We start from the raw sequence: 27,878 nt of genomic DNA on the forward strand, positions 1-27,878 counted from the left end.
TATGATAACACCCCTTGTGTGTCAGACCTGGTAATCATTCCTTTGTCCCTTATGGCAACGCACACCTATAAACACTTAGATAGGTCCTTTAGTGCACACATTAATTAATTCCCCTCCCTTACCACAACGACTTTGGAAGACAGGCACGAAGCCAGATCGGGGCACTGCCGGATGGCCGCCACCAGCTACCACCACCAGCTAGCCTAGCAACATCGCGTGACACGAGCTGTAACCATGCCCAAGGAACGTGTGATTGGTTGACGCAGAAGGCGCGGACCTCCAGCCAATCAGCGCGACAGGCGTGAAGACGCAACAGAGGAAGAGGTCGTTGATTGGAGGGAAGGCGCTGGAAGGTTCGGAGAATGGCGGGAAGCTACGAGACGCTGATTGGGGAGCGTGCCAAGACTGACGTCACAGGCCAAGTGATAAAAGGCGCTGCACGACATTCGCTCTCTCTCTTTGCCATGGGTTTTGATTGTGCAGTCACATTCCTCTCTCTTGGCTTCTGCTCCTCTTGGCACTGTTCTCTCTCTAGCACCCTCTGTTCGCAGTGGACCTTGTGTTGGAGATCGACCCTCGGTGCTTTTGGTGCTGTGAGCGAATGGACCTCATGTGCAGCCGACGAGGGGTTTAGAGCGAGGCATGCCGTGGAGCAGACAAGGCTGGGGCAAGTGGGGACGTTGGCTCGGGCCTGGCGGAGCAAGTGGGCGAAGTGGACGAAGGGTTTCTTCGTGCCGGAGCTTGGAGTCGCATGTGGGCAAGACGACGACCAGATAAGGACGCACCACATTTCCATTACACGACGAGACATTTATTTTCATAATTCATTTGCCCCTGTCTCGTTTCTGAAGTGAGGTGTGTGGGATCCCAATTTAGGACCGTATTTATTTATCATCGCGCTTCATTGTTTCGGGTTCCGTTGAATAAATATCTATTTTTGTAAATTAAATCTTGTGGTTGCTCGAGTTCGTTAATTCCCCTGCAGGATCCGAGCTGCCGTCGGTTCGCTCAAGGTAAGCGCTTTTGCCGCATCTTCCTCTTCCCTTCGTCTTCCCGCGGTTGATAGCAAAATCCGTGTTTGGTCGTCACCTCCGTTAATTCCGTTCGGTCTTCCGCGGTCCCTGGTATTAACCGGAGGGATTCGCATGACAGTATGTATGCATGTATGTATGTATGTATGTATATATATATATATATATATATATATATATATATATATATATATATGTATGTATGTATGTATGTATGTATGTATGTATATATATATATATATATATATATATATATATATATATATATATGTATACAGTATATATATATATATATATACGTATATATATATATATATATATACGTATATATATATATATATATATATATATATATATATATATATATATTATAATAGGCGAAGGTGATTCTGTCTGTCTGTCTGTCTGTCCGGGGGGTGTGGCTTACTCCGTTTACAGAGTAGCTCCACCCATTCTTGGAGAGGCTTCATGTAAACAAATATCCACCATTTTATTAACTCGAATAGCTTTGAGGCCTGTTTAGTTAGGCCCGTGTTGTCTTTCTCTCTCACACAGGTTTATTTCAACGCTAATTCGATATATCATTTCATTTTTAACAGTCGCTAACATAGTTTTAGACTCGGTTGAAAAAAAACGGAAAGAGAATCCCATGAAAGTTTCCGTTTATAGAACGAAATGATTTCTCAAAGGCCGGTAAAATAAAGCCCATTCATTGAGTCACCCTCACCATTTTTTCTCGAATTGACCATCTGATTTAATTTTTATCGATGGTTCTAGACTCGGTGTCAGAAATAATTAAGAACATTCACGCACACACGGGAAAATGCAGAGATATATTTCGAAAAATTGCGCCACGATGATACACGAAAATACACCGCCTAAAATAACAGACGGGGAAAATGTCGACATATATTAAAAATTCGCTTTTTCTTTTCTGTTAAGATATATTACTTTTACTTTTGATGACAGTCGTCACAAAACGACATATATTTCTTCGTTCTTATTTCATTCAACATTATTATCCGGAAGCAAAAACTAAAATATGTTTCAGGAAATTACCGAGAGATATTTCTTCGTTTTTTTAAAATTAGTTATGTGTGCGTACACTTTAAATAGGTTTATTTGAAATCTTTAATTTTCATAATGTAATTTACTTGCCATTTGTCATTTGATCATTACGAGACACTTCCTCTTGAGGATCGTGACAATTCATGCGTTGCGTGGAAACTTCCATTTCCAAAATGAATGAGACGGGAGAGGAGTGAGGAGTTGGAGAGAGAGGAGGTGAGGGGCGAGGGGTTTGAGAGTGAGGGGCGAGGGGTTGGAGAGCGAGGAGCGAGGAGTTGGAGAGCGAGGAGCAAGGGGTTGGAGAGCGAGGGGTTAGAGCAAGGAGCGAGCGGTTGGAGAGCGAGGAGATAGGGGTTGGAGAGCGCGGAGCTAGGTGTTGGAGAGTGAGGGCCGATTGGAGTGGAGAGTGAGGAGCGATTGGAGAGGAGAGTGAGGAGCGATTGGAGGGGAGTGTGAGGAGCAATTGGAGGGGAGTGTGAGGGATTTTGGAGAGGAGTGTGAGGGATTGGAGAGGAGTGTGAGGGATTTGAGAGGAGTGTGAGGGATTCGAGAGGAGTGTGAGGTATTCGAGAGGAGTGTGAGGGATTGGAGAGGAGTGTGAGGGATTGGAGAGGAGTGTGACGAAGTATTGGAGAGGAGTGTGAGGAGGTATTGGAGGGGAGTGTGAGGAGTGGGATTGGAGAGGCGTGAGGGTAGAGAGAGGAGAGTGTCAGGTGGAGAGGAGTGAGGAGTCACATATTATGTGAAATAAATAAATTGTGTTCATTACACCATTTCTGGATCTGATGAATTGTCAGTAACCATTTTGTAAAATTTAATGTGCAGCATCTAAATCAAGATGTCCAAATGTCACACACGTCCATGCCCGTGGGATTCCCACAGGCGACCCCACAAGACTGCAGCAAGAAAAATAACGAGAGGGGAGAACGAGACCCTCGACGAACGTGATCACAGACTCGCACAGGTTGCTGCTGCAACAACGATGAGGAGGGTTGGAGAGGAGCGAGGGGTTGGAGAGGAGTAAGGGGTTGGAGAGTGAGCAGCTCGGGGTTGGGGAGTGAGGAGCTAGGGGTTGGAGAGTGAGAGGCTAGGGGTTGGAGAGGAGCGAGAAATTGGAGAGGAGTGAGGGGTTGGAGGGTGAGGCGCAAGGGGTTGGAGAGTGAGGAGCAAGGGGTTGAAGAGTGAGGAGTTGGAGAGTGAGGAGCGAGGAGTTGGAAAGTGAGGAGCGAGGGGTTGGAGAGTGAGGATCGAGGGGTTGGAGAGTGAGGAGCGAGGAGTTGGAGAGTGAGGAGGTAGGGGTTGGAGGGCGAGGAGCGAGGGGTTGGAGAGCAAGGAGCTAGGGGTTGGAGAGCGAGGGGAGAGGGGTTGGAGATCGAGGGGCGAGGGGTTGGAGAGCGAAGAGCTTGGGGTTGGATAGCGAGGCGCTAGGGGTTGGAGAGCGAGGTGCTAGGGGATGAAGAGCGAGGAGCTAGGGGATGGGGAGTGAGGAGCTAGGGGTTGGAGAGTGAGGGGCTAGGGGTTGGAGAGGAGTGAGGGGTTGGAGAGTGAAGAGCGAGGGTTGGAGAGCGAGAAGTTGGAGAGTGAGGGGCTAGGGGTTGGAGAGTGCGGAGCTCGGGGTTGGAGAGTGAAGAGCGAGGAGTTGGAGAGTGAGGAGCGAGGGGTTGGAGAGTGAGGAGCGAGGAGTTGGAAAGTGAGGAGCGAGGGGTTGGAGAGTGAGGAGTGGGGAGTTGGAGAGTGAGGAGCGAGGGGTTGGACAGTGAGGAGCGAGGAGTTGGAGAGTGAGGAGTTGGAGGGTGAGGAGCTAGGGGTTGGAGAGTGAGGAGCTAGAGGTTGGAGAGTGAGGCGCCAGGGGTTGGAGAGGAGCGAGCAATTGGAGAGGAGTGAGGGGTTGGAGAGTGAGGAGCGAGGAGTTGGAGAGTGAGGAGCGAGGCATTGGAGAGTGAGGAGCGAGGAGTTGGAGAGTGAGGGGCGAGGGGTTGGAGAGTGAGGAGCGAGGGGTTGGAGAGTGAAGAGCGAGGAGTTGGAGAGTGAGGAGCGAGGGGTTGGAGAGTGAGGAGCGAGGAGTTGGAAAGTGAGGAGCGAGGGGTTGGAGAGTGAAGGGCGAGGGGTTGGAGAGTGAGGAGTGGGGAGTTGGAGAGTGAGGAGCGAGGGGTTGGACAGTGAGGAGCGAGGAGTTGGAGAGTGAGGAGCGAGGGGTTGAAGAGTGAGGCGTGAGGGGTTGGAGATTGAGGAGCGAAGGGTTGGAGAGCAAGGAGCTAGGGGTTGGAGAGTGAGGAGCTAGGGGTTGGAGAGTGAGGAGTGAGGAGTTGGAGAGTGAGGAGCAAGGAGTTGGAGAGTGAGGGCCAATTGGAGCGAAGAGTGAGGAGCGATTGCAGAGGAGAGTGAGGAGCGATTGGAGAGGAGAGTGAGGAGCGATTGGAGAGGTGAGTGAGGATCGATTGGAGGGGCCACCTCCAATCCCCCTCATAGGGGAGTGTGAGGAATTGGAGAGGAGTGTGAGGGATTGGAGAGGGGTGTGAGGGATTGGAGAGGAGTGTGAGGAGGTATTGGAGAGGGGTGTGAGGAGGAGTGGGGTTGGAAAGGCATGAGGGTGGATAGAGGAGAGTGTCAGGTGGAGAGGAGTGAGGCGTTACATATTATGTGAAATAAATAAATTGTGTTCATTACACCATTTCTGGATCTGATGAATTGCCAGTAAACATTTTGTAAAATTTAATGTGCAGCATCTAAATCAAGATGTCCAAATGTCACACACGCCCATGTCCGTGGGATTCCCACGGGTGACCCCACTAGTATATATATATATATATATATATATATATATATATATATATATATATATATATATATATATATATATATATATATATATATATATATATATATATATATATATATTATATATATATATATTTATATATATATATATATATATATATATATATATTATATATATATATATATATATATATATATATATTATATATATATATATATATATATTATATATATATATATTTATATATATATATATATATATATATATATATATATATATATATATATATATATATATATATATATATATATATATATATATATATATGTGGGGTCACCCGTGGGAATTATATACATATATATATTGCTGCAGTTTTGAGATTGGCACATTGAAGTCATTAAAGGTTAAAGGTTTTCCCCCCATAGTTAGTCACACGAGCAACATCTCGGCCCATTTGTAGTATAGTTATGTCCTAGTATGTGTAAGAATAGGCCATTTCCCCTCTTAGTACCTGCGTTGTGTAAAGACCAGAGAATAGGCCATTCCATTCATTTTGCATCCACCCTCCAATTCTACCTTTATGGGCATAATCCAGCCCGCGCCCCATTCGGCTGACCACTAGTCGAGTAACACGAGGTAGGCCTAGGGGGTTGGGGGCGGCGTTGAGATCGGGAGCGGCAGAGGCGATGACGGTGAGAGCCACCAGCCAATTAGAGCTCTAGCAGCATGGTGTGAGAGGGCGTGGTAAAGCGCGTCTGGTGAGTTCGAAAAGGTTTGCGGGGCATGCCTATATAACCCGCTGCGCAAAGCCCTCAGAAGGACTTGCAAGGAGGGAGCTTGTACCAAGGACTTACAGCGTGATAAGAGGACTTGAAGGACTTGCAAGAGGGGGCTTGTACCAAGGACTTGCAGAGGATACGCGCATTGAACAGGATTTGTACCAGTGGTGAAAGGACTTGCGCAGAGAGAGAGAAGAAGAGGCGTTGAACCGTACAAGTACGCGGGCGCAACCAGACGTGCCGGTAACGCATATAGCGCATTTCGGCCACGCGAGTGAACGCGGCCATAGCCGCAAGTGAATAACCACAAGTCGCGCCAAAGTCCGCTCCCTACGATTTGCCCCATGACAACCCGCTCCATTCAGACGACACGCGGCGAGCTCCCGCTTTCACCGACTTCCATCTCCAAGGGACGTGCCGGGGGCTGGAGAGAGCTGCACAGGAGCCATCCCTGGATGCGCTGGTGAACATCATCCTGCTCATCAGCAATCCCCGTGTGAGTGTGTGTGTGAGACAGGCCCGTTTGTCCTGGGTATTAAGAATATGACTGTATAGGCTGCTCTGTGTCTCTTCATCCTGTACTGTACATATGTGTGATAGTAATTAAACCATTTGTTCTTCCTTTCTTCCCAATTCGATCGTCTTTGTGATTTCGCCATTGACTAAGCATGGTACGAATAGAACCGCTTGAATCGGGGTCTAATAATTAATAATGGCGCGGATCACGTGTACGCAACCGCTCGGCGTACCACCAACACACGTGGTTCATGCGGGGATTATTTCCTCGCTTCCAGGGCAGCGCTAGTACTTAGGTAACAGCGAATTTGGTCCTGAAACCCTATTTAGCGCTGTCCGGAAGGGACGTAATAGGTCCCGGGTCGCGCCAGGTCAGTCAAGACAATGGGACTAATCCCCCCTTGGTAAGGGGAGAAGGCCGGCGGCAGATCCACAACAATATATATATATATATATATATATATATATATATATATATATATATATGTATGTATATACATACAGTGCATTCAGAAAGTATTCAGACCCCTTCACTTTTTTCACATTTTGTTATGTTGCAGCCTTATACTGAAATCGTTTAAATTCATTTTTTCCCTCATCAATCTACACTCAATACCCCATAATGACAAAGAGAAAACAGGATTTTAGAAATTTTTGCAAATTTATTTTTAAAAAAAACTGAAATATCACATTTACATAAGTATTCAGACCCTTTGCTATGACACTTGAAATTTAGCTCAGGTGCCTCCCATTTCTCTTGATCATCTTTGAGATGTTTTTACACCTTGATTGGAGTCCACTTGTGGTATATTCAATTGATTGGACATGATTTGGAAAGGCACACACCTGTCTATGTAAGGTCTCACAGCTGACAATGCATATCAGAGCAAAAAACCAAGCCATGAGGTCGAAGGAACTGCCTGCAGAGCTCAGAGACAGGATTGTGTCGAGGCACAGATTTGGGGAAGCCTACAAAAAATGTATTGCCATGTATTCCTTGTATCCTGTAGACTAATGAAATGCTTATGATGTTATTTGTAGATGCACCAGGTTGACTGCATTACCTCAAGAAGTCTTTGGTGCTCCTCTCATTTTCACAACACTGGGGCAAGACTGGTCATCAATGCTATCGAACTTCACACTGGCCGCAATCTCTGGATTCTCTTGCACACCGACTGCAGGTACCAGGCGGACAGGAACCATTTTCTCCACAGGCTTCCTCTCATAATATTTCTTAAGTCGGTTAACGTGACACTGCTGCCGCTTTTTCCGTCGGTCGGGATTTGTCACCACATAATCCATTTCATTGACCCTCCTTTCGATGGCATAGGGACCAAAATACCTAGCCTGTAGCGGCTGACCTGGAACTGGAAGCAACACTAGCACTCGGTCCTCAGGAATGAAATTTCTTATCTGAGAGGTCTTGTCATGTCTCACTTTCATTTTGTCCTGTGCTACTTTCAAGTTTCCTCTCGCTACTTTACAGGCCTTCCCCAATCTGTGCCTAACAGTTGACACATACTCTAACACTGTTGACTGTGACTCCTCCTGTAGCCACTGTTCCTTCACCAGTTTCAACGGCCCTTGACCTGCGTGTCCAAACACAGTACCATCATTCCCCAATGCTCTCACAGCAATAAACTCACGATACGCCAAACGTGAGTGGAATGTAACAATCCCAAAGTCCGTGCACGAATCCCCACGCTGGGTGAAGGTCGAAGTCGTGCAGAACGGCAAGAACAACAGGCAGATATCGGCGCGGCTGCGGACGAGGAGTTACAAGGAGAGAGGTCGGGCAGAAGGAAGCCGATATGGAAACCAACGGCGATCCACACGATGATGTCGATATGTTGAATCCCAACGACAAAACACGATGCACCAGGCGGACGGCCTACTCGAGGAAAAATGGTGGATTGGCCTGTAATGGAGGCACTTGCTTTCCCACCAACAATAGTTCACGCTTGGTATAAAAACCTAAGACGCAGGTTTAATTGCAATCGCAATATGGGACGATGTCGCGGGCAATCCCTTTCAAGGGAAGCCTCCATTCATTCGCAACCAATATCAAGGAAGTCCGCTCGCAGCATCGATGCGACTCACAGCTGTCTCTTTCCCCTGCCGATTCCTCCTCTCTCCTCTTCCGGTTTCTTTGTCACGTTTTTCCTTTTCCTCCACAAACATTTCTTTTTACCTTTTACTAAAGTAATCTCCATTTCACACAGAAATCTTAACAATAATATTACCTGAAACTAAAAATCCTACAAGTATATAATAACAACAAATGTGGAAGTGACGAATGCACAACACAATGCAATTTTACTGAGACGAGCTCAATTTCCCAAAGCTTAAAATCCAAATCATTAATACTTTTGCTTTCAGCTACATTTGAACTCATAACCTGTGGGGTGCCAACCTAGAGTTCTTACCACTAGGCCTCCACAGTAGTCATATAAAGCTCTCCAGCTACACATGTTTAAAAGTACACAATGCAGAAACTGCATTTTTAAAACATAAACTTGAAAAGCAACGAACTTATAGGGGGGTCAACAGGTATAATCAAAGCACCTGCCCATGTAGCATGTACCCCAAAAGTACATGTTGTAAGAATGCCTTTGCTCCCACTACTCACCACCACCAGGAGTGCAGAAATCCTGGCGGTTCACCCAGGGTGATGTTCTTCTCCCATCGGATCTGCAATGAGACAAGCAAACGTGAAACCATAATGTCTACTTCTCATTCGAGGGACAATTTTCTCATTTGTCAGACAATTTTTAGAGTGCAGGTGTGGAGGATAGAAAGGGAAGATGGAAGGAAAATAATATGACATTCATTGTAAATAAAGTTGTCACAAACTTGGAAAGAGGAAAAAACTTCAGGTTCCGGGTATGACAATGGTGGGCGTTGGAATTCGGGTTCAGGCTCTGAGCATGGTAGACTTTTGGCTTTTATCTGCTTCTAGAAAGTTCATCAAATCGAGGATTCTCACACTGAATCTGTCCTGTCTTTCTGTTGTCACTCTTTTCAAGTAACTATCGCCCCATCAGCCTGCTTTCTGTAATAAGTAAGGCATAATCCTGTAAACTTCCTGTCATGCTTCATCAATGAACAACTTCTCAGCCATCTGGAGGACAATGAACTTCTCACTGACTGCCAGTATGGCTTTCGTTATTCACTCTCCACTGGTGATCTGCTATCCTTAATTACGGATCATATCAACAAGGCATTGGAGCTCAAGGGTAAAGCTCGATTAGTTGCTTTGGATTCCTCAAAATCCTTTGATAAAGGGAGGCACAAGGGTCTGCTCCACAAACTTCAGTCGTATGGTGTATCTGGAGTGATGCATTCAATCATTTCAGCTTTCCTTACAAATCGCAAGATGAAGGTGGTACTTGAGGGTCAATCTTCTCCGACTTGCTCCACTAATTCGCATGTGAAAAAGCCGAATGTCTCAACTCTGTGTTTGCCTCAAAATCTTGTGTCCCGCACCCATCTCTCTCTGTGTCCACCTTTCCCAGTCGAACCCAGCTGCTCCAGGACTCTGTGTCCTTCTCTCCTGACAAGGTGGAGAAGTTTTTGTCAAACCTCGAATCTGATTCTGCAACTGGACCAGACGGCATCAGCCCACGGGTCCTAAAATCCTGCTCTGCTGCTCTATCTCACTCTCTCTCTCTGTTCTCTTCACCCTCTCTTTTGCTCTCGGTCATCTGCCATCAGCTTGGAAATCAGCCAACAACACCGCTTTACACAAAAAGGTGCAAAAAACAGATCCTTGTGCAACTACAGACCAAACAGTTTGCTCCAAATAATCAGCAAGGTCATGGAATCAATCATCGCTTCTGACATCAAATCTATCCTCTACTCCAATGGCTTGATCTTGGATCATCAATTTTGATTCAGACCCGGTCATTCTACTCTGGACATGCTGCTTCTGCTGTCTCAAAAATGGATGGAGGTCCTTATTGCCAAACAGGAAATCAGAGCTGTCTCCCTTGACATATCACGTGCCTTCTATACGGTCTGGCACCCCGCTCTGCTCTACAAACTCTCCTCCTATGGTATCCATGGAAATCTCCATGCATGGCTTGGGGACTTCCTCTCTGGTCACAGTCAATGTGGGGCCCTGAATGGATTTCTCTCATCTCCCCTTCCTGTCCAGGCTGGAGTTCCCCAAGGCAGTGTTCTTGGCCCTGTGCTTTTTCTGGTCTTCATCAATGATCTCTCTGACTCTCTGGAAAATCCTCTCTATCTCTTTGCTGATGACTCCACTCTCTGCTGCTCCGCACCTCATCCCTCAGATCGGCAGTCTGCAGCATCCTCACTCTCTGCAGACCTGGACAAAATCACAGACTGGTCAAACAAGTGGAACATGTCTTTCAATCCTGACAAATCTCACACTCTCACCATGTCTCTCCGAAAAGATCGTCTGGAAAACCCTCCCATCTACTTTCTGAACAATCCTCTCAAAGAAGTTCTGTCACTCAAGCTTTTGGGTCTCACTATCTGCCATGATCTTTCCTGGAAAAACCACATTTCCAAGCTGGCCTCCAAAGCCAGTCGCCGACTGGACATCATCCTGGGCATCATCCATTGCGCGAAGTCCTTCCTTGGCACACTTGTGCTCCTCACCACATACAAGGCTTTCATCCACAGCTCAATGGAATACTGTTCTCCCCTCTAGGCCGGTGCTCCTTCATGACACCTAGCTCGGCTTCATGCTGTTGAAATCAAAGCTTTCAGAATCATTGGAATCTCCCGCTATGAAGCTAACTCCAAGGGCCTTTCACCTACTCACCGCAGGCAGGTTGGTGGTCTTTCTGTCTTCTACCGTCTCCTGTCCGGCCTAGCTCCCCCAGCTCTGTCTGTGCTCTGTACCCCAAATATTCCTACAGGTCACACAAGAGCTGCCTGCAACCCTCTTATGGTTAAACTGCCAAAATCAAGACTCTCTTTTCACCTTCACTTTTTCATTCCTCTTTTCTCCCACCCCTGGAACACACTTCCCTCCCTCTATTCAATCCCACTCCTTCCTCCAGGTCTTCAAAACAGCTGTTCAACACCATCTCTTGTCTTCCCCCATCCAAAACCTTGATCTTTTCTACTCCCGTTAATTCACCCCAGATTCACTTTTTTGAAATTTCAACTTCTTTCCTGGAAGTCCTAGCAGTGTCCATGTGTTTTATAACTCTCCCACCTCCCCCCTTTCCGTGCCTCCTCCCCCCAAGCCCTCTCCCTCCAACAGATCTCCCGATGTCCCTGCTCTCAAATGTTGTACTTGTGTGCTTCCCTCTCTCTCTCTCCCCATTTCGTCTCCCGCTCCCTTTATCTTATGTTTTATGTGTCAGTTTGTCTTTTTGTGATTAATGTTAGGCCGGGTCTTGCCGGCGAGGTTTCGTTTATTCGCAGCTGTCCACGCTCTCCATCGAAATCGAAGTTAAGTAATTGTTCCCATTTGTATTTTCGTTATAACTGGATTCATTTTATGGTGTGTGTACGTATAGTGTGTCCCGAGGAAGATTTTCGGTGCAAGTCTTTCATACCTGTACAGAAAATCGTGTTAATTTGTGTCGTGTCTTTTGAGGCCTTGTACAGTGTCCAACCTTGAGGCTTTGTTTTTCTCTCAGCGGTCTGTCGTTTGTGCTCCAATAACTTTCGTTCTCTGTTTTTCCCAGTCTTTTCACCCCATAGCCTACTTCCTTGTTTAAAATCTCAACTAAAAAAAAAACAAAAAAACAAAAAAAACATTTCCTTCTCTGTTCTTATTCGTTGTTCTCATTCGTTTATTCGTTCTTATTCATTCGTTCATTCTTCGACCACGTGTTTCTCCCCCATTTCCCCAGATAGTTTTCACTGTTAAACTTTAAAATGTTTACACTTTCCCCTCAAGTTCTGTATTCCGTTGTATATTATAACACCTTTTTCTTCTTCTTCTTTAAAAGGTTGCTTTCGACTTGCTCACCAAATCTATTCATCCCAAAAAAAAATTCCATCTCTTACAGTGCCTCTTTTCTACATTCCTTAAACTCTCCTGCACTCCATCCTCCCTCCAGCGTCCTTAAACGTATTTTTGACTCGAAGGTCACAAGAAAATCATTTTGCAATAAATGTTCATTTCCCATTAATCGTACACTTCCTAAAATCCAATCTCACCCCTCCCCTCCAAATCTTCCCCGTAACCCCTCCCCTCCAAATCTTCCCCATCACCCCTCCCCTCCAAATCTTCCCCATCACCCATCCCTTTCAAATCTTCCCCCTTGCCCCTCCCCTCCAAATCCTCCCCATCACCCATCCCTTTCAAATCCCTCCCCTTCTCCCTTCCCTTCAAATCTCCCCACCCTCATTTCTTCTCAATTTCCCCCCTCTCACTTCCCCTCCTCAAAGAATCCTCCCCACTTCTTCCCCCTTCCAACTCTCACCTCCATCTCCCCCAACCTTCTGCCTCGCTCTTCCCCCTCCTCAAATAACACCTCATTGTGCCTCACCCTATCACCATCAAACCTTTTGTCCGCCCCATCCTTCCCTTTCTCCGAGCTATTCTGAAATCTCTGACACACCTTCAACAGCTCTCCCTACCTCTTCCACCTCTTCCACATCTTACCCTACCCCTCCTCCACCCTGTTCTGTATACGATGCTCCCCCTTCCTCTTCATTAACGGTATGGACCTCAAACATCCGGGGCCTTCGTTCAAACTTAACTGATCTCTCCATACAGGTTGCTTCTGACAAACCAGACGTGATCTGCTGAACAGAAACTTTCCTCCTTCATGATGTCTCTGATTCCTTAGTATCTCTCCCGGGTTACTCCCTCCTCCAGTATGATAGACCTGAGCCTCGTCCTGGAGGTGGGGTTGCTATCTTTATCAAAAACTCTCTTCCTCACTCGCCCTGCACTGCACTCTCTCCACCTCACCCCCAGGAATACCTCTGGCTATGGCTTCCCCTTCGCTCCCACCTCTTGTTCATATGTGTGTTGTACCGTCCACCAAACAGTGATGACTCCATCTACATCTCGCTGTCTGATGACATGGACCAACTTCTATCTACTCATCCCAACTCTCTCTTCCTCATATGTGGTGATTTCATTTGTCACCATGCCAGTTGGCTGGGTGTGGGTACCTCTCTCACCAGCCATGGCTCCTCAGCAAAGGACTTCTGCGACTCACCGGGACTGACACAATCAGTCATTTTCACGACCTGGATCTCAGTTAATGGAGCATCTTCTCTTCTGGACTTGGTTATGACGAACTTCCCTGAAAATGTCTGCTGCTCTTCTTCTGCTCCAATCGGCTCATCTGATCATGTGCTTGTTAAAGTGGACATCTCTCTGACCATTCTCAGGGAGCCTGCTCAGCGTCGAGGAGTCTGGCATTTCACTCAGCCCAACTGGCACAGTCTTCAAGCAGCCATCAATCATCTGGACTGGTCTCCCATCTCCACCACCTCTGACATCAACTTATCCTTGGAATTTTTCCAAAGTAAATTGCTCTCTCTCATGCACAGATTTATCCCATCTCGTCTTCAGTTGTCATACCCTTCCTCCCGTCCATGGTACACGGAATCTTGTGGTGAGGCTGTTGCCGAGAAACAACTTGCCTTCGTCTCCTGGAAAGCAAATCCAACGGAAGGAAATCTCATTTCCTTTCACAAAGCCCGAAACAAGTGTGTGTCCACCCTCAGGAGAGCCAGGAAACAATATCTCTCCATCCTCAAGACCGAACTCTCTTATCTGTCTCCCTCTTCCAAATCCTGGTGGCATCTGGTCAATTTGTTTCTGGTGTTTGTTCCCCCTCCATCCCCTCCCTTACCTCAAACGGCTACACAGCTGACTCCGCACGTGAAAAAGCTGAATGCCTCAACTCTGTTTTTGCCTCTAAATCTTGTGTCCCAAACCCATCCCTCTCTGTACCCACCGTACCCAGTCGTACCCAGCTGCTCCTGGACTCCGTGTCCTTTCCTCCTGACAAGGTGGAAAAGTTTCTGTCAACCCTCGACTCTGATTCTGCAACTGGACCTGACGGCATCAGCCCACGGGTCCTAAAATCCTGTTCTTCCGCTCTTTCACTCACTCTCTCTGTTCTCTTCACCCTCTCTTTTGCTCAAGGTCAACTGCCATCTGCTTGGAAATCAGCCAACATCACCGCTTTACACAAAAAGGTGCAAAAACAGATCCTAGCAACGACAGACCAATCAGCCTTCTCCCAATTATCAGCAAAGTCATGGAATCCATCATTGCTTCGGATATGAAATCTTTCCTCTTCTCCAATGGCTTGATCTCTGATCATCAATTTGGTTTCAGACCAGGTCACTCTACTCTGGACATGCTGCTTCTGCTGTCTCAACAATGGATGGAGTTCCTCAATGCCAAACAGGAAATTAGAGCTGTCTCCCTCGACATATCACGTGCTTTCGATACGGTCTGGCACCCTGCTCTGCTCACCAAACCCTCCTCCTTTGGTATCCATGGAAATCTCCACGCATGGCTGGCGGACTTCCTCTCTAGACATAGTCAACATGTGGCCCTGAATGGGTTTCTCTCATCTCCTCTTCCTGTTCAGGCTGGAGTTCCCCAAGGCAGTGTTCTGGGCCCTGTGCTTTTTCTGGTCTTCATCAATGATCTCTCTGACTCTCTTGAAAATCCTCTCTATCTCTTTGCTGATGACTCCACTCTCTGCCACTCCATTCCTCATCCCTCAGATTGGCAGTCTGCAGCCTCGTCACTCTCTGCAGACCTGGACAAAATCACAGACTGGGCAAACAAGTGGAACATGTCTTTCAATCCTGACAAATCTCACACTCTTACGATGTCTCTCTGAAAAGACCGACTGGACAACCCTCCCATCTACTTTCTGAATAATCCTCTCCAAGAAGTTCTGTCACTCAAGCTTTTGGGTCTCAATATCTGCCATGATCTTTCCTGGGAAAACCACATTTCCAAGCTGGCCTCCAAAGCCAGTCGCCGACTGGGCATCCTCCATCGTGCGAAGTCCTTCCTTGGCACACCTGAGCTCCTGACCACATACAAGGCTTTCATCTGCAGCTCAATGGAGTGCTGCTCTCCCCTCTGGGCTGGTGCTCCTGCCTCACACCTAGCTCGTCTTCACGCTGTTGAAACCAAAGCGTTCAGAATCATTGGAATCTCCCACCATGACGCCATCTCCGAGGGCCTTTCACTTACTCACCGCAGGCAGGTTGGTGGTCTTTCCGTCTTCTACCGACTGCTCTCCGGCCTTGCTCCCCCAGCTCTCTCTGGGCTCTGTCCCCCAAATATTCCGACAGGTCGCACAAGATCTGCCTGCAACCCTCTTATGGTTAATATGCCAAAATCAAGACTCTCTGCTCACCTTCACTCCTTCATTCATCTTTTCGCCCGCCTCTGGAACAAACTACCTCACTATCTTCAATCCCACTCCTCCCTCCAGGTCTTTAAAACGGCTGTTCACCACCATCTCTTATCTTCCCCAATCCAAAACCTTGATCTTTTCTACCCCCGCTAATTTCACCCCAAATCCACTTTTTTGAGGTGCCGACTTCTTTCCTGGAAGTCCTTGGTGTCCTTGCGTTTTATACCTATCCTGCCTCCCCCAGGCCCTCTCCCTCCCATACATCTCCCGATGTCCCTGCTCTCAAATGTTGTGTTTGTGTGCTTCCTGCCCTTCTCTCCCCATCTTGTCGACCGCTCCCCTTTTTATATACTTTGTTTGCTTGCTTGTTTGTTTGATTTGTTTGTTTGATAAATGTTAGCTCTTTCACGAGCCTCGATCTTGTATACACAAAATCTATATATATATAGTCAACGTATAATGCAGGAATACAACCGAATGCTAACTCAGGCTGATGAGCAACTGCAATTTCTCCTCCAAGTTGTCTCTCGTCATCGCGCGGAGTTCCCGGACTCCAGAAAGAAGACCGTGGCTGCTGGTGTGGCGGCCCAGCAGGAGCAGGAGCACTAAGTCGGACGGGCCTCGGAGCCTTGTGGGACATTTTGCTTAAGATTTTTGTTATAGTTTTCATACATTTAACTGTGTAATGAGGTAACCATTTATAAAATACTGTATGTTGTGTGTTATAAGCTAACATTTTGGGAATAAATGGCACAAAAAATTTTTTTCAAGGATTGTTGTTTTTATTCCTCAGGGTGAAACTTCAAGGTCGGTGAGGGAGGGGTAAATGTTGTCCGATTGGAAAAACAGTTCACCAGGAGAGTTTTCTCGACTATTCCAATGAATCCCGGGGGTTGGAGCTTAGAAAATCCGAATGTTGAGGAATAAGGACCACCCTAATATATATATATATATATATATATATATATATATATATATATATATATGTATATATATATATATATATATATATATATATATATATATATTGTATACAAAGTCGAGGCTCGTGTAAGAGCTAACGCATTAAACACAAAAAAAACACAAACAGACACATAAAACATAAAATGAAGGGAGCGGGAGACAAGAGGGGCAGAGAGAGGGAAACACACAAACACAACAGTAGAGAGCAGGTACATCGGGAGATCTATGGATCTCTACACACACACACACACAAACACACACACACACACATAAACACACACATACACACACACACACACACAAACACACAAACACACACACACATGCATACACACACTGTCTCTGCCATGCCTGTGGGTGTCTGTCTGCCAAGTCGGTCTGTCTGTGTCTTCTGTCTCTGTTGCGCCGGTCTGTCTCTGTTGCGCCGGTCTGTGTCTGTGTCTGCCGTGCGAGTCTGTGTATGTGTCTGTCGATCCGTGCCAGTCTGTGTCTGTCTCTTGACACAGGTGTGTGTCTGTCTCTGCCGCGCCAAGCGAACAACACTCAGCCTTCCATGCACACATCTCCCATCCAAGCACAAACCGAGTTTCTTAGATGACAGGATTATGTGTGTTATACATGTACATGCATTTAAACACAACAATTGTTTGAGTTAGGGATTAATTGATTGAGCTTAATTTGTAGCCTTTTTAAAAGTATTATTTGCTTAATCCATATTTAACATCATGTTATATGTACATCTAATCTTAATTAATTTCCTGTGAATCACAGAGAATGTTTATTCAGTGTCTGGTCTGCTCCTGCTGTGTGGGTGGTCTGCGATTCTGGATGGTCCGCTTATTCTGGCCGGTCTGCTTTTTACAGTACCCCCAACTTTCCTCCTATGAAAAACTTTGCTCTTATTAAATAGAAATTTTCCTCAGCATTAAAATGAGGTATTAATTTTACAGATCCGTTCATTATTAACCGAGCTACGGTCTAGGAGTCAATTTTTTAGCCTTGGATCCAATGATCACACATGCTGGTTGTACCTCCGCAAGATGGCGGCACTTCCGACGTATCGCGACAACAAGCGCTGATAGGCCATGCGGCATCTCGTAATATATTGTTACAGACGCGGCTTTTAGATGTTATATTGACCGAGCGGTGGTGTATTTAACCGCGTCCGAACAGTTACTCCCCGATTAAAACCCGATTCCACCCGACGTTGACCAGATCGCCCCACAGATATTCAATCGGGAAATCTCTAAAGTGACCGAAAGAGAATGAAAAAGAAGAAGAAGAAGAATACGGAGGAAGAACAGATTTTATTATACACACACAAGCAATGGATGGAAGAAGCAGTAACACAGCGAATCGTTAACTTACACTATTCATTTTTACTTAGCCCCAAGACAACGAGTAGGACAGGACGTTCACACTTACACAGGGGATATTGCAGGCAGGTAGGGCTTGAGATGGATTGCTTGAGAGGGAGGCTTGAGAGGGAGGCAAGGTCGGGAGGCCGCAGTTCGCAATTCCTCGCGGTTTTGGCGGGAAACCCTCCGTCGTGTATCCGCTGTGGTAGACGTCACGCGCTGGTTCGGCACACCTGCTCCTCTTCTTGGGGTGGAGCCGTCTCCCTCCTTTCAGCGCGTCTCTCCAAAGCTGGTTTCCTTGCCGAGTACCTCTCCTCTTTGGCTTGGAGCGTTTCGCATCTCACCTCTTGGTGCAGCCTCTTTGCTCATCTCCCAAGGCCTCTCCAAGTCATCTCTCAAGGCCTCTCTCATGTCATCTCTTAAAGCAGTCCCTTACAGTCGCTTTTATCACCTCGGGCGAAATCAAGCCGCCGGCTCCGAGGGCACGCCTACCGGGTCGCTCACCGTGGTGTTGATTGGCTGTTAGGGCTGGTTCACTCCTTCCCTCTTATGACGAGGTGGAGACACGCCTTTCTTCCCCAAACCTACCTCGTGGCCAATGGTGATTTGAAGAAAACCGCCCAAATTGCGGAAGGCAATTGGAAGGGAGGTTTTGGGGAAATTGGAAGGGCCTACGCTTATTTTGTTTGATACAATGCAAAGTCAATCTAGTGGGAAAACACATATTTAGCCTACATGGAATAAGGAAATACACTATTTAAATGATATATCGTGACCTGCGTGTAAGTTTCATGGAATTAACTAGGAGGCCGACTGCGACCATTATTTACATTAACAGGGTGTTACCGTACTTTTGTAACGTTCACATTGTAACGTTTTCACATTCGTTACACTTCCTCCAAAATTGTTACACTTCTCAAAAACCGTTACACTTCTCAAATTCGTTACACACTTCTCAAAATCGTTACAATATCTTTGTCTAACTCTATTCTCATTTTGAACAGGTTCCAGGGCTCTGCTGCTGAGCTTGCGGGGAAGCTGAAGCTCTTTCATGTGGCCCCCCAATTGGGAATTGCTGACTATGTCAGTGCCTGCGGGTTGCGGCGGGCTTTATTTTTGACCTTCGCCACGAGCACCACAAACCATTACTATGCCATGGCTGCACACATTGCTCAACCGAAACTGTGCTAAGATTTTATATGCCCTAGGAGAATGTTTCTTCAGCTTGGTAGTGGACGTTAAAGATCCCACGGTGGTGGACGTTAAAGATTGAATGTTCCCTCTCCAGGCTTGGAATGTGACACCAACGATCGCATTACTTGGTATACCATATTTATAACAATATCTCACAGGGTGGTTGAGAAGGTAAAATGGAAATAACACCTCCTATTAAAACAATTACAATGTATTAATTCAAGAAAGGATTTTAAAATTGACATTACGATCAATATGCTGAAAATAGAAATGGGTTCAAGACCCTTCCAGTGCCCCCAAACCACCCCGAAAGGAACTTCCCCAAAATAAATATATAAAAATTGATTTATTCGAAATATGAACAAATAACGATGATGAAGACTTCAAATCTACCAATCTGATCGTGCTTAAACTCCTCATTATTTAAGAACAAGGAAGGCTGACGTCACAAATGTATCACGTGGTAACTAAGCAACGTCGACATATCAACAATCAATCTCGAAGCGGATTTTCATGCGGTTCGACGTATTTTCGTGAGCTCGCGAATTTTTTCATCGAAATTTTCTCTACACAGCCCTTCGTCCCCTCCCCCTCGTGCCCCCCTCGCCCGATATTTATTTCCCAAGATACGTCTTTTTTAAGAAGACATCGCAATGAAGGTACTTCACACGGGTTTTCACAACATAAAGTGAATTTTATCTTTTCATGTCGAGTATTGTGTGCTGATCAATGTACGTGTGGAATCACCTCCTCAGGAAAACCATGTCATCACCTCGTATTACATTTAAAAAAAAGGCATATATAAATATATATTATATATATATGCCTTTTGCATATATATATATATATATATATATATATATATATGCAGACCCATATATATATATATATATATATATATATATATATATATATATATATATATATATATATATATATATATATATATATATACACTACTGGTCAAAAGTTTTAGAACACCTCAATTTTTCCAGTTTTTATTGAAATTTACGCAGTTTAATAATGTCCAGTGAAAAACCGGAAATGGTACAAAGGTAAGCCGTAAACTGCTCGAGGTTTAAAAAAAAGTTTAGGTTTGCAAAAACGGGATAATAATGTAAATTGCACAGTTATATTGTAAAATAAGGTCTTCTTCAGGGAACAAGTAATAGGTTAACAACTTACAGCTGTTCTGCAGCAATGTACAGTAAGTAAATTAAGCCTTGAAAGTTGATGCAAACAATTCCTACAGGTGTCCCAACCTCTGCTGATTACTTGATTACAAAACCCCTGTCTGTATAAAAGCAGTATTGGAACAGACTGTCATGACACCCTCTGAAGCATTATTTGGACAATATTGCACTGCAGGAAGTAGTATATTGGAAACTGGAGGAAACTCTGACAAGAAGAGGTCTGGCAGACCTAATGCCACAACAGAACCAGAAGACAGGTTTCTGAGAGTCAACAGCTTGCGTGATAGGCGGATCACAGGACAACAGCTTCAAGCACAGCTTAACACTGGTCGAAGTAAGCAAGTCTCAGTTTCAACTGTGAAGAGAAGACTTTGAGCTGCAGGTTTGACAGGTCGAGTGGCAGTAAGAAAGCTATTGCTAAGATGGCAAAATAAGAAAAAGAGGCTTGCCAGGGCCATGAAGCACCGCCAGTGGACCGATGAATCAAAATTTGAAATCTTTGGTTCATCACACAGGGGTTTTGTTCGCCGTCGTTTGTGCGAAAGAATGGTTCCTCAGTATGTGACACCAACTGTCAAACATGGAGGAGGAAGCGTGATGGTCTGGGGCTCTATTGCTGGATCCAGAGTCGGCGACTTGCACAGAGTGACTGGAACCCTGAACCAAAACGGCTACCACAGCATTTTGCAGCGCCATGCAATACCCTCTGGTATACGCCAAGTTGGTCAGGGGTTCATCCTCCAGCAAGATAATGACCCTAAACACACCTCCAGGCTATGTCAAAACTACCTTCGAGGAAAAGAACAAGACAGTAGGCTCCAAATCATGGAACGGCCAGCACAGTCTCCAGACTTAAACCCCATCGAGCTGGTTTGGGATGAACTGGACAGAAGGGTGAAAGCAAAGCAACCTACAAGTGCAACACATTTGTGGGAACTTCTGCAACAGTGTTGGGAAGAACTTCCCGAACAATATTTGATTTCCATTGTGGAAAGAATGCCACGAGTGTGTTCGGCGGATATATCTGCAAAAGGTGGCTACTTTGTTGAGTTAAAATTTTGAATTAAATTTTGTTAAACAAAATGATTCGATGATTTCTTTTTTATCTCCGATTGTTTATTTGTTCTATGCTTAATTTCAGAGTACATTGAGACATTGGCGCCAGGAAGGGCATCCGGCCATAAAAACATTGCCTCAAAAAGAGAACCATGACAATTATAACTACATATGGGCAGAGTACAGCCCGAAGTAATCCGTGGTGGACCCCACTCCCTCTCGTCAAAACTCAAGGTGGGGAACCCGATCGAAGCAAGACTGGAAATCACTCCATTTATGACGACGAAATGTCTGATGCCAGACGTGGAGATCGGTTTCTGAGGTTTGGGACATGGAATGTAGGGACAATGACAGGGACATCATGGGGGAAGTGGTGGAAGTATTGGTCAGAAGAAGAGTGGACATATGTTGTGTGCAGGAGACGAGATGGAAGGGAAGTGGTGTGAGAATGGTGAAGGGTAGGCAGGGACAGAAATACAAGTTTGTGTGGCAAGGGTGCCCAGAAGGCATGAATGGTGTTGGTGTCCTGTTTTCTGAGGAGTTTGTAGACAGTGTGGTGCGTGTGACTCGAGTGAGTGAAAGGTTGATGATGGTGAAAATGATGATTGGAAAGCTCTTGGTGAACGTCATCTCGGGATATGCTCTGCAGGTTGGTCGGAACGATGAAGAGAAGGACAAGTTCTGGTGTGCGATAGAGAAGCTGATGGAAAACGTGAAAGATAAGGAAGTTATTGTGGTCGGAGGAGACCTAACTGGACATGTGCGAAGGAGTATGGATGGTTTTGAGGGAGTTCATGGGGGTTAAGGATATGGTGTGAGAAATGGAGAAGGTGAAAGGATTTTGGAGTTTGCTGATGGAGCTGATTTGTTGATTTTTAATACTCAGTTCCAGAAAAAGGATAATAAGCTTGTTACATACACGTCAGGTGGGTCAACGACAACCGTTGACTACCTGCTGGTGCGTAGGCGAGATAGGGGGCACCTCCGGGACACAAAGTTGATCCCGGGGGAGGAGGCTGTTTCACAGCACAACCTGGTTGTCTGCGACATAAGGGTGAAAGGTGTGAGGAGAGCTCGGCGGGTGAAGTACCAACCGAGAATGAAGGTGTGGAGGTTGAAAGAGGTGACAGTGAGGGAGGCATTAAAAGAGAGGCTGAGTATGGTAGAGGATGATGTGGTTGAGCTTGAAAGTGGTAGGATGTCAATGAAAGATAGTCTGTTGGGAGCCGTTGGTGAGGTATGTGGATGGACAAAAGGACCACTGAGGCACTCAGAAACATGGTGGTGGGATGATGAAGTTGGAAAGAAGATTGACGAGAAGAGGAAGAAGTTCAAGGTGTGGCAGAAGGTGAAGGGTATGGGGGCAGAAAAGGCAGAGCATGAAAGTTATAAGGCAGCCAAGAAGGCTGCAAAGAAAGAGGCAGCAAAGGCGCAGGAGGCATGGAGGAAAATGTTCGGAGAACACTTGGATTTGGAAGAGTGTCAGAGAGCGGTATTCAGGGTTGCAAAGCAGGTAGCTAAAGAGAGGTGTGATGTGATGGGGGTGAGATGCTTGAAGGATGAAGTGGGACAAATCGATGTGGACCCAGATGGAATTAAAGGAAGATGGAAGAGATATATGGAAATACTGTTGAATGCAGAGAATGAATTGGATGGCAACATAGAGAGTAACCCAGTTTTAGGACCGGCAGAGAAGATAACCGAGAAGGAAGTTGAGGAAGCGATAAAAGCAATGAAGAGTAGAAAAGCGGGAGGGCTGACGGGAGTTGTGGGAGATATGTTGAAGGCAGCGGGAAATTGGGGTGTGAAGAGAATGTCAGAGATCTGCAATCTGGTGGTGAAAGAAGGCCGCATTCCAGTGGATTGGGAACTGAGTACCTTCGTCCCTCTATACAAGGGGAAAGGTGACCCTCTGCACCGTGGCTCGTATCGAGCGATAAAGTTATTGGAGCATGGAATGAAGGTATTGGAAAGGGTGTTGGAGAGGAGGACAAGGAAGAAAGTGAAGATTGATGAAATGCAGTTTGGATTTATTACAGGAAGAGGAACGACAGACGCGCTTTTTATTGTGAGGCAGTTGCAGGAGAAATACATGGAGAAGAGGAAGCAGTTGTTTCTTGGGTTTGTTGATCTGGAGAAAGCATTCGATAGGGTTCCACGTGAAGTAGTGACATGGCCATTGAGGAAGTTAGGAGTGGAGGAATGGTTGATCAGAGTAGTGATGGCAATGTACAAAAGAGCGCGCACAGCTGTAAGGACGAAGGCCGGAACAATGGTGAGTTTGAGGTGAAGGTGGGAGTGCATCAGGGGTCGGTACTAAGTCCACTACTATTTGTAGCTGTGATGGAGGTGCTGGATCGGAGCGTAAAGGAGGGTTTACCATTGGAGTTGTTGTTTGCAGATGATGTGGTGTTGATTGCAGAAAGTATGAATGGACTGAAGGAGAAGATGAATAAGTGGAAGGAATGTATGGAAACAAAAGGTCTGAAGGTAAATATCGGAAAAACGAAGGTGATGGCAAGTGGTAAAGCATGTGGTGAGGTGGAAAGAACTGGGAAGTGGCCATGTGCTGTGTGCAGGAAGGGTGTCGGAGTGAACTCCATTCAATGTACAATGTGCGCTGAGTGGTTTCACCAAAAATGTAGTCGTTTGAGAGGGTCATTAACCAGTGTGGCAGCTACATTCAAGTGTAAGGTGTGCACAGAGGGGGCTGCAGATGGAGGAAATGTTGAGTTGGATCTTGGAGACGGCGTGAAGCTGGAAGGTGTGAAAACATTTTGTTACCTACGAGACATGCTGAATGGAGAAGGTGGATCAGACTCGGCAATGGTTGCTCGAGTGAGATGTGCATGGAAGAAGTTTCAGGAACTGAGTGGCATGCTGACGAGGAGGGGAGTGTGGTTGGAGCTGAAGGGAAAGGTGTATGCTGCATGTGTGAGAAGTGTTATGATTTATGGAAGCGAGATATGGGTAATGAACGTAGAGCAGCAACGAAGGCTGGAAAGGGTGGAAATGCGAATGGTTCGGTGGATGTGTGGAGTATCGTTGAGAGAGAGGAAGACAAATGATGAATTGCGAAAGATGATGGGAATAGAGCCTGTGATGGATGCTGTGAAGAGAAACAGTTTGAGATGGTTTGGTCATGTGTTGAGGAAGGATGATGATGAAATGATGATGATGATGATGATGAAAGTGACTGGTTGAGAAGAGTGATGGAAATGAATGTAGAAGGAAGGAGAGGACGGGATAGACCAAGAAAGACTTGGCTAAAGATGGTCGAAGAAGAAATGTGGGCAAGGGGGTTAACAAGGGGAGATGCAGAAAATAGGGCAAAATGGAGAAGATTGTCATGGGGACCGCAAGGCTAACCCCCACTTTTGCAGGGAAAATGGCCTTAAAATGCCTGTTATTGTATTTGTTGTATTGAGACATTAAACTGCGTAAATTTGAATAAAAACTGGAAAAATTGAGGTGTTCTATAACTTTTGACCGGTCGTGTATACATTTATTCTGGTGCCCCACAGGGCTTTGTCCTTGGTCCCACTCTGTTCCTTGTTTATATCAATGATCTTCCTTATAATGTTCTGGCTCAGCTAGCCATTTATGCTGATGATTCCTCTCCTTACTGTACATCTGCTGATTCACTTAATGCCACTCGTAATGAGTTTGGAGTTTCTCTGGACAATGATTTGGGCAATGTGTTGAAATGGGGACACGACTGGCTGGTAACCTTCAATGCAAAGAAAACTAGAAAGAGCAATCAGAGATTGCAGACCCTCACCAGAAGGTGTATTCAGTGGTTTTTAGGGATTTTGTGTTAAAACAAATATGGCGGCCAAACCGTGACCGATTATGTAATCACTATTTTTTTCTCTAGATGATGCTCAAGAAATTAAACCCTGATCGGATGAAGTTTTGTACTTGTCGAATTATGATGTCATAATGGAGGCACCTATGACATCATCATTAACATATGTTATTCTACATGGAGATTTCTTTACAATGAGCCACGTCTCAATTTTTTCTCGGCAGCGCTTTCAGAGATATAGAGGTGCAATTTTTTTTGGGTTTTCCAAGATGGCAGCCGAACAATGTAACTGATGACATAATAATTATTTTTTTTCTCCACCAATTTATCCCTAGATGACGCTCAAGAAATTTCATCTTGATCGGATGAAGTTTTGTACTTGTCGAATTATGATGTCATAATGGAGGCACCTATGACATCATCATTAACACATGTTATTCCACATGGAGAGTTCTTTAAAATGAGCCATGTCTCAATTTGATCTCTTCAGCGCTTTCGGAGATATAGAGGTGCAACGTTTTTCGGTGTTTCCAAGATGGCATCCATACCACATGACCTATGACGTCATAATTGTCATTAAAAATTCTACAGGTGGAGGTGCACCTATGTTGAAAATTTCCTGTCAATAGGACCAGCAGTTGCAGAGAAAATCATATTTATTCTGTGCGGACAAACAGACAAACAAACAGACTCAAATGCAATACCCTCTCCTCTGGCGAGGGTAACTAAATTGTTGTCCTTCCATATCTCGCTCTAGAAGCAGGTCTTTCACTTATGTGCACATGGGGTCTTCAACCTTATCAGAATCATCTGAGATTCGGCTTCTTTGTCTGGACATGTCTTCCAAACTCCGTTGGGATAAGTACATTTCTGGTATTGCTAAAAGTGCTTCCAAGCGAGTTGGTTGTCCTCATCGAGCACAGAGGTACACTGTTTACCTCCTGAGGCCGTTTTGTACCTATATAAGGCAACTATACATCCCCTCATGGAGTACTCTTACCACATTTGGGCTTGAGCACCGGCCTGCCACTTATCTTTCCTTGAAAGGCTCCAGAAATGCATAGTCAACCTGGTTGGTGTGGAGATGTGTTCAACTCTTCAACCGCTCTCTCGACATAGGTCAGCTGCTGCTCTTAATTTGGTCTACAGATATTTTCATGGCAAATGTTCTGTTGGTCTTTCTAACTTGGTTCCTCCTGTATGAGTGTTTGGACGAAAGACTCGGTTTTCCATCTCTGCACTATAGCTGATCCAAATTGCAGAACGAAAGGCTACGCAGAGAGTTTTATCCCTCATGTTGTCCCACTCTGGAATTCCCTACTTGTAATGTCCTTCCAATTATCCTGCGATCTACTCAGCTTCAAGAGGAATGTCAATTCCTACTTCCTACATCTTTGAGGTTTAATCGCATTTTACCTGATTTCTGTTACTTCTTGGGTCTTGGATGTTTTCTGGTTATTTTTTCTTCATTTATTTATTTTTATTTGTTTTGCTTTATCCGTATCTTTTTCTAACCTTCCCTTATCTCCTTACCAAGTGGCTTTATCCCTTGTTTGCGGTGATTTCCATTAAAAAGTAAATTACCTCTCCCACCGTCGGTGGGACTGCAGGTTATGCTTTCACCTCTCAATGAGGTTATGCTTTCACCCATGTTTGTCTGTCCATTTGTGTGTCTGCAAGCACGACATCTCAAAAAATTATGGACAGATTTGGACGAAACTTGGTGGACAGGTTGGCTGTGTGACAAGGTCGAATTGGTTAGATTTTGATGAAGATCCGGTTTCGGATGCGAAAATTGTTTAGGTAATTCTTCACCATTTGGGTAATAGTGCCAAAAACAAAATCTAGCATATTTCAAAACAATGTGGACGTGTTATTACAAAACTTGGTGGATGAGTTGAGTAAGTGATAAGAAACAAGACCAAAAGTCTAACAGCAGCGTAGCCAGGCTTGTAAAATATTATAAACCACAAACACACATGATTAGCTTTTTATAAACAGTCGGTAATGCTGTGAGCGTTGAAAAAAGTTGTGAACGGATTTGCACAAATTTGGGGACATGTTGGATGGTGTGGCAAGGCCAAAATTTGGTGTGTGACAAGCAAAGGGTTCACGAAAGGTTTTCATCAAAAATTTGCGGCCAAGATTTTTTTTTGCAAAGTGCTCCATTCTAATGGTATCAAACAAAAATGCAAACCAAGAAAATTTCTGACCCGGCACTTTTGGATAAGAAGGCCCCTTTAGGTTTGAAGGGGTCAGAAAGGGTCTCGGAAAAAAAATATTAAAATGCCACGCCCAAGCTAGTTTACACTTCGAATACATCAGAAAGATACACGTGAATAATGTTTCGGTGTGTAAGAAGTTTTCATATTGGTAATTTGCATATAAGAAGGACCCCTAAAAGGGTTCAAAAATGGTCTTAATCAGTAATTTGCGCCCGAGATTTTTTTTGGTTGCAAACTACTCCATTCTAATGATATGAAACAAAAATCCAGCGTAAGAAACTTTCTGATCCGGCACTTTCAGATAAGAAAGCCTCTTAGGCTCGAAGGGCTCACAAGAGTCCATGTACCATTCCATTATAACGTACGGCCAAACATGGAGGTGGCAGATGAGAGGAGAATTATCACGGAGCAGAGTGTTTCATCAGTTGAACAAATTGATAATAACAGCAGTACACACTTCAATCAATTTGACCCAATCACTAGTTTGACATAAGGCCATTGTTACTCTCTCTTTCTAACATGGTGTAAGATGCGCCTGTGTTTCTTGAACACACGATTGTTTCAAGTTGC

At 45.2% G+C, this 27,878-nt stretch overlaps 1 protein-coding gene across 2 annotated transcripts in view; it reads right to left on the minus strand.

Annotated features, from left to right (window-relative positions):
* Positions 1–27,878, minus strand: part of LOC137424069 (single-stranded DNA-binding protein 2-like) — a 219,290-nt gene that overhangs the window by 182,149 nt on the left and 9,263 nt on the right. For both annotated transcript variants that reach the window (XM_068111539.2, XM_068111545.2), the window contains exon 3: positions 8,803–8,864. In XM_068111539.2, the coding sequence (XP_067967640.2) occupies positions 8,803–8,864 (62 nt within the window). The remainder of the gene's footprint in view (positions 1–8,802; positions 8,865–27,878) is intronic.

Source organism: Myxine glutinosa, chromosome 1, assembly GCF_964187855.1.
Source record: "Myxine glutinosa chromosome 1, kmMyxGlut1.1, whole genome shotgun sequence".
In the NCBI taxonomy this organism is placed as follows: domain Eukaryota; kingdom Metazoa; phylum Chordata; class Myxini; order Myxiniformes; family Myxinidae; genus Myxine; species Myxine glutinosa.